This window comes from Lutra lutra, chromosome 13, assembly GCF_902655055.1.
Source record: "Lutra lutra chromosome 13, mLutLut1.2, whole genome shotgun sequence".
Taxonomy (NCBI): domain Eukaryota; kingdom Metazoa; phylum Chordata; class Mammalia; order Carnivora; family Mustelidae; genus Lutra; species Lutra lutra.
This window is the reverse complement of record NC_062290.1, coordinates 91556925-91563745: the sequence shown is the minus strand read 5'-3', so window position 1 is coordinate 91563745 and position 6821 is coordinate 91556925. Positions and strand designations below refer to the sequence as shown.

Sequence of the window (6821 nt, the reverse complement as noted above, 5' to 3'; positions counted from 1 at the left end):
ACATTTCAGTGGCCAGAACTGTGTCACAAGCCCACTCCCATACATAGGGAGCCCTGGAAGGCCTTATTTTCACTGGGGTTCTGACGGTAAGGAAGGAGGTGAAGAAGCCACAGGGGCCTGATAGTGGTACTTCTTTTAACGGTTGGGAGTTGACCCCTGATGTTGGGGTTGGGAGCTGAGAGAAGCCAGCAGCATTGGCCTTTGGCCTTGACAAGCCTTGAACCCTGTTTCATACCCAGTTGTAGCGTCCCCTCCCGCGCTGCTTTGTAATCTCGTTGTCCTCAAGGCCAAGTTCTGTTGAACTGGGTCTTAGCCTTGCTTTGGGGAATTGAAGGTGGGTGGGGGAGGCAGGTCTAAACTTCCCAGCCTGGAAAGAGTGGCTGCAGATTCCAGAAGGCAACTTTGGGCGGGGGCGGGGGGTTGCTGCAGCAGCAGCTAGGAGCCAGAACTGACCCATGGTGCTGGGAATCTTTGGGAGAAATGTGGACCTTCTGGAGAGTCAGCAGGGCAAAGTACGAGCATCCAAGGGCGGGAGAGATGCAGGGGACACTCCCGCGGTACAGGGTCTCGGCGGATGGACCCCCTTCTTCAGTGTCTCACAACTCCCAGGCTGCCCCTGGGTCTCCTTGGCCACCCCCTGTGCAATCTTTGGGAGGGAAAGGAGAAGGAGAGGGGGGTGGGCTCTGGATTCCATCTATGGATTCCAGCCCCAAGTGCTGGAAGGAGGCTACAGCAGCAGACACCGGGCCTGAGGCTGGGGGTCCCACAGGTGAGAGACCCCTCCATCCCAATTTATAAATCACCAGTCCCCTCTCTTGGACCTCTTAACAATGACACCAATGTCCCCCATGTGTCTTTAAATTCAAAGACAGCTGAGGAAAAGTCCCAATAAACTTTGCATTTTTTTCCCAAGGGAAAGGAGGGAGGCACCCGTCTGTGGAAGCTGCTAACATGTGGGTCCCCCTAAGAAGGGCTTAGCCACACCACTGGGAGGAGGGCTGCCTGGTCTCGCTCACAGAAAGGCCGGGGGAAGTGGTGGCCCTCATGGTGAAAACCTTTCTCCAAGGTGCTCTGTGAGCTCGGGTGTAGATGAACACAAAGAAAACAGGCCCAGGAGGCAGCAGTGAGCAGACTCTTTACTCGGTCGGATTACACACCATCAACCACCGGCAGCGGCTCAGTCCTCCTTACAGGGGACAGTTAATACAAACAAAAATAGTTCTCTACGAAACAAAGTTTCCAGCCCTCCCAACCCTCCTTCCTAACTCCCTCCCCCAGACGGTGAGTTCCTTGGTCACCAGGCCTCACGGAGTCTGGTGGGTTGCAAAGGAAAACAAAGAAGAGTTGTAGGCAACTGGACCTCCCGTCCGCTGGCCGGTGGCAAGCCAGGGACAGGCGCAGGGGGTGTCCGCAACAGTCGCGCGCGCGAGTGTGTGTGAGTGTGTGTGTGTGTTGGGAGGCGGGACCTGGAGGTGTCGAGGTGAGCAGCGTTTCTCCCCACCCCCGTCTCACCGCCAGCAAAAAAAAAAAAAAAAAAAAAAAAAAAAAAGGTGGGGGGCGGCAGGTAATAGAAAAGAAAAACTAAGACCCAAATCACAGGCAGCAGGGCCAGCGCCGCACCGCGCCCCCTGCGGCGGCGGCGGGCACTGCCGGGGCGGGGCGGGGGCCGCAGGGCGCGGCGCGGCGCGGGCGGGCGGGCGGGCGGGAGGACTCTGCTGAGTAGCACCTGGGAGCAGCTCGGGCCGCACCCTTCTCGCCGCCCGGCCTCGGACGCCGGGGCCCCCGAAGGCCCGAGCCCCACCCCCCCGCCCCCGGCTCCCCGGGCGCGGGGTCGTCCGGGCGGGGCTCAGCAGCCCAGGCGGGCGGCCAGCCCCAGCAGCAGCAGGCAGCCGAGCAGGGTGGCGGGGCGCGGGGCGGCCCCGGGCGCGCGGTCGCAGTCCAGGCCGCGGTCGTCCGCGGCGGGGTCGCAGCGGGGCTGCTCGCAGCGCACGCCGGTGTAGCCGCTCGGGCAGGCGCAGCGCTGGTTCTGCACGCACGTGCCGCCGTTCTGGCAGAGCAGCTGGTCGTCGTCGCACACGTTGGCTGCGGGGCAGAGGGGCAGTTAACGCGGGCGGGGGCCCCGTCCACCCCCCCTCCCCCCCCGCTGGAGCTTCTGCGACTGAGGCGCGGCGGGGCGGCGGGGGGTGCTGGAGGCTCAGGGCGCACTTGGTGCGAAACGCCCCTGCGTGCACGGCGACAGTGGCCGGGCGAGACCTGGCCTCTTTTCTCCCGCCACTGCCCGTGTCTCCCTGCTCCTGGGCCCACGGGCCTTGGGACGCACCTGCTCTCCCCCCTCCGGAGCTTTGCACCTGCTGTTCCCTGCGCCCTTCCACCCTCTCCCGAGGCTAGCGCCCACTCGTCCTTTCGGTCCCGCCAGGCCCTCATTTCCTCGGACAGACGCCCTTCCTCCCTCCCTGTCACAAACCCCAACCGCCAGCTCCACCTTTGCCCCGATCTCCCTTCTCAGCTAACCCCCAGCTCCGCCGCCCCATAGTTCCCACCTGGCACCAGCCAGAATTCCTGTCGCATCAGACCCCGCCCACGGCCCCGGACCCCGTCCCTCGCTCCACCCACAACCGAAGCCCCGCCTCCGGAGGCACTAGCCCCGCCCCCGCCCCGTGCCCCGCCCCGCAGCAGCAGGCTCCGCCCACCGGGCGCGCACTCACGGTAGCAGCCCTGGCGCCAATAGTGCGTGGGGAGGCAGTCGTCGCACTTGGGTCCCGCTGCGCCCTCGCGGCACTCGCAGAAGCCGGTCTCGTTGCACCGGTCGTGCACGGAGCCGATCTGGTTGCAGTTACACTCTGGAAGGACACGTGCACGGCGTGCGGTCAGGACGACCTGTGGGCGTCCTCCGCACGGACCCGCACCCGGTGCGGCCCCCCATCCCTCCAGCCGGCTCCGTAATCCCCCGGTGGTGCACCCCACACCATGTCCATATGAGCTCACGGCTGCCCGAGGGTCCACATCTCTAGGGAAGACTGTACTGTCTTGGTTCTCTAGCAACCATTACCCACTCTTTCTCCCTGGCCCTGTTGCTGTGTGGCCTGGAGCAGCCCCAACCCCTCTCTGGGCCGCAGTTTCCGTCTGTGTAACTGGAGGGAGCGGTGATCTTTGGACCCTCCAAAGGGCTCCAAGATTCTTGTCAGGTGGGGGAGCCTCATCGGAGGCAAGGCTGGTTGTGGGCAGTAGTCCACCTCTGCATCTCCTCTCCAGGGCGGGGTGGGGTGGGGGAGCAGCCCCAGAGGCCCCCAGCCTCTCCCTAACCCCTTCCCAGTTAGTTTCCTGGGGCCTCTGCTCTGGAGGGGGGGCAAGTGTCCCCACTCTGGGAGGCCTTGAAGCCCAAAGTTGGCCCAGAGGAGGCAGAGAGAGGCAAGGAAAGAAGGAGGGTATCGGGCGGGGGGGGGGAATGCCTCTCCCCCCACCCAGAGGCCCCACCCTGTCCCTGCAGCTGGCTCCTGTGACATCAGCAGCACAATTCTGTTAGGTTCACTTTAGAGTTGATGGAATTATCTGAAGGCCAATGCCATAATTCAGACTGACAGCTCCAGCCTTGAGGGCAGCCCCTCCTCTGTGAAGTCGGCGCTGACCTGGTGGGTGGAGGAGGGGCTTAGGGGGCTTAGGGGGCTGGGGGCCCTAGGACTGAGCATTGGCCTCCATTGGAGACAGAGGCAGAGGTGGTGGGCAGCCCTTCCAGGCTGGCGGGTTTTGGCCAAGGCCATGTGTTTGGCCTTTTGGGATGGGCAGCCCCACCCCTGGTCCAGGGCCCCCCGCGGCTTTCTTCTCTACCCCAAAGCCAGTCCTGCAGCACAGTCTGAAGAAAGCGGTCCGAGTGCCCACCGGGTCCTACAAGCTGCGCCTCTGCTTATAAAGCATCAGAAGAACTGCACTGGGAGGAAAAACTTCAGCCACAAAAGGGAGTTGAAAACTTTTGATCTAATCCACTTCCCCACTTTACAAGTGGGGAAACTGAGGCAGAAGCAAACTCTAGAACCAGTCTTTGACTCCAATTAGTGGTTCTCAATTTCCAATGTCTGTGGGGATGGCTGAAGGGAGAAGTTATTATAGAGCAGATTCCAGAAACTTCTGTCCTTCCAGACGCCCAGAGGAAATGGGTCCCGAAAATCCGCCCCGCGCCTCCAGGGTTCCCCAGCACCTGTTGATGCCAGGGTCTCCGGAGCCCGCCCCGCCCAGCGCCCCGCCTCTCCCCTGCGTCCCGCCCCAGCGACTCACCGATGCACACGTTCTCGTCGTCCAGCTCGGCAGAGCCGTTGCGGTAGTAGCCCAGACGGCAGTGCTGGCAGTGCTGGCCTCGCGTGTTGTGTTTGCAGCTGACACAGGTCACCACGTTGAGGAAGTCGATGTAGCTGCAGCGGTTGGAGTGGCCATAGCACTCACAGTCTGGGCCAGCCGAGCGTGAGAAACACCACGGGTCAGTGAGCCAAGGCAGACTGTGCCTTCCTGCCACCCCCTGCACCATGTATTGGGGGAAACTGAGGCATGGGGCTAGGACAGACCAGCCCGAGGACATGCAGGGAGGCCAGACCTGGCACGGGAAGGTACCATGGGCCTCCAACACTTCTGTACCATCTGGGAGGAGGCAAGCACGCCACCTTTGAGCCGGAGGAAAGACCCGTGTGGGCCTAGCCACAAGTTCCCACCTGGCCCTGGGGACAGGAGCCCAGGGAGGGCCTGTGGACAGCACCTGCCTGGCGGGGTGCCAGGCTGACGTGCTCTTGGAAGGATGCCTGCGAGATGCCGGGTGATTGGAAGTGATTCATGCAGGGAGGATGGGTCATGCGGCCAGCGTGAGCTTAGGAAGGGCAGTTGCTGGGTCCGTGGCGCTCACCACTGCACCCCCAGTGACTCGGTGAAGGACAGACGCATGCACGGACGCTGGGCGAGATGGAATGGACCAGGAGCTTCCTCCACATGCTGCTTTGGAAGGTGGTTGGAAGGGAAACGCCCACCTGCTGGACCTTTTACTATTAGCCTGAGCTGTTCTGCAAATGCGACTGGCAGCAGAGGGCCTCCTCTTGCACACCCCGAGAGTGAATGCCATCTTGGGGTTTGTGCCCGGTCCATCTTGTTTCGTCTCCTGATCATCTTGGCCTGGTGACTCTTACTGTGTGCACATGGCTCCACACCGAGGACAGCGATCCCTGTGCTGTCCTGCTGTCCCCTCCAGCCTCATCACCCCACCCCAGCCCCTATCTCCCGGGACCGGGCGTGTTCTATGACTGCCAGGGCGAGGCATCCTAAAGGTGTTGGGGTTTCACTGCCTGCCCCCACGAAGGCGGCCTTCCCTTGGTGTCCCTCCTAAGGGGCCCAACATCCCCTTCAAAAGGAAAGCCAGTGTGGCTGCCCTTGAATGGGAAGGACGCTGGCCACCCTCCTGGAATGCCATCTGTGTATCTCAAGAGGACCCAACCTCCCTTTTGTGGTGGGAGAGGAAAGAAATGAGCCTCGGAGCTGTGCCAGGGAGGAGACCGCGGGCACGCCACACCTTGGGCTTCCTGGACCCTCCCCCTTCACCTGTCCCTTCCAGGTGAGGCATCCAAGTATCTCAAGGAGTAGTGGCAGTGACCCCTGTGTCCCAGCTCTTGCTTCCACCGAGACAAGCCCCTGGGCCACACCTCCCAGGGGAGCCCAGACAGACTATTTCTGGTTGCTGCTCTGCCTGCCCCGTGCCTGCCCACTGTGCTTCTGACTCATACCTGCTCCCAGCTCCCTTGGGGAGGGAGGACTGAGGGAAGAGAGGTTCAGCTTCACCTTGACCCAGCTACTCCGGGAGGGTTTTCTGAACCAGGCATGGGTCCTCCGTCCTGCATCATTATTTTCCAGCGGAGGTGAGGATAGAGGTGCTGGAGGAGGGCTGGTCCGGCCCGGGGCCTTCCTCTTACCTTGGAACTCTTCAATGGGCACCACTTGAGCTGATTTGGGCTTGAGCTGGAAAGGTTTGGAGGCCGGGGCAGGGGCAGCGGCGGAGGTGCCCACAGCTTGGAGAGATGAGAAATAAGCTCCTTCGTCGCCACAGTCCAGCTGCCCCGGGCGGGCTGTCCGGGCCCTGGGAAGGCCCAGCAAAGGCTTCCACCGTGCCCTGGGGATGCTCCGGGGCAGCCTTGTCACCTGCTCAGATGTGAGGGGACACAGCACATCCAGGAGCATGTGGAAAAAGCCCTGCCTTCGGTGCCCCTTCGGAGATCGCTTACACACTCGGCTGGATTAATTCCCCCCAATTCCTTTTCTAACCCCCAGCAACCCCTGACAGGATGCAAGGTGCTTTGCTGAAACTGATTTTTTTTTTTAATGATCTCAGGCATTGCTTGAGATCCCCAAACTCTCCTCTCCAAACTCCCATGAGCATCAAATCCAGAGAGTGGCCCTGGTGTCCAAGGCTTTGGCAACTCCCCGTCTGACGCATCCCCCCTCTTCCAGCCAAAGCGAGTCCTTTCCTATCCAGATTCCCCGCTCAGCGGTGCTGCGAGCCGCAAGCCCAGACGGCGCCTGCCTTCCGAATCGGACCCACCAGGACCTGGCCGCATCTTGGAGAGCCAGCAGGACGCTGTCCAGGCAGCAGAGAGGGCCCAGCGTCCCTCTGGGAGCCTGCGGCGCCCTAGGCGGTGCGGGGAGGGAAGTGATGGCTCCAGGGTCTCCATCACCGGGGAGGATGCGGGCCGCAGGGGCCTGCAGACCCTCACCTAGTGTGGGTCCAGCTCCAGAACTGCCTGCCAGCAGAGGGCGCGGAGAACCCTGCTCACTGCTCACGGACGGGCTGGGCTGTT

At 62.2% G+C, this 6821-nt stretch overlaps 1 protein-coding gene across 6 annotated transcripts in view; it reads right to left on the bottom strand.

The window, feature by feature from the left end:
• Nucleotides 1-1118: 1118 nt before the first annotated feature.
• NTNG2 (netrin G2) overlaps nt 1119-6821 on the bottom strand; it is a 66730-nt gene continuing 61027 nt past the window's right edge. For 5 of the 6 annotated variants that reach the window (XM_047700418.1, XM_047700420.1, XM_047700421.1 and 2 more), the window contains 4 exons: nt 5940-6035; nt 4270-4437; nt 2706-2840; nt 1119-2082 (listed from right to left, as the gene is read on the bottom strand). In XM_047700418.1, coding sequence (XP_047556374.1) covers nt 1847-2082; nt 2706-2840; nt 4270-4437; nt 5940-6035 — 635 coding nt within the window. In that variant the 3' untranslated portion in view covers nt 1119-1846. The remainder of the gene's footprint in view (nt 2083-2705; nt 2841-4269; nt 4438-5939; nt 6036-6821) is intronic. The other variant, XM_047700423.1, reaches the window with a different exon arrangement.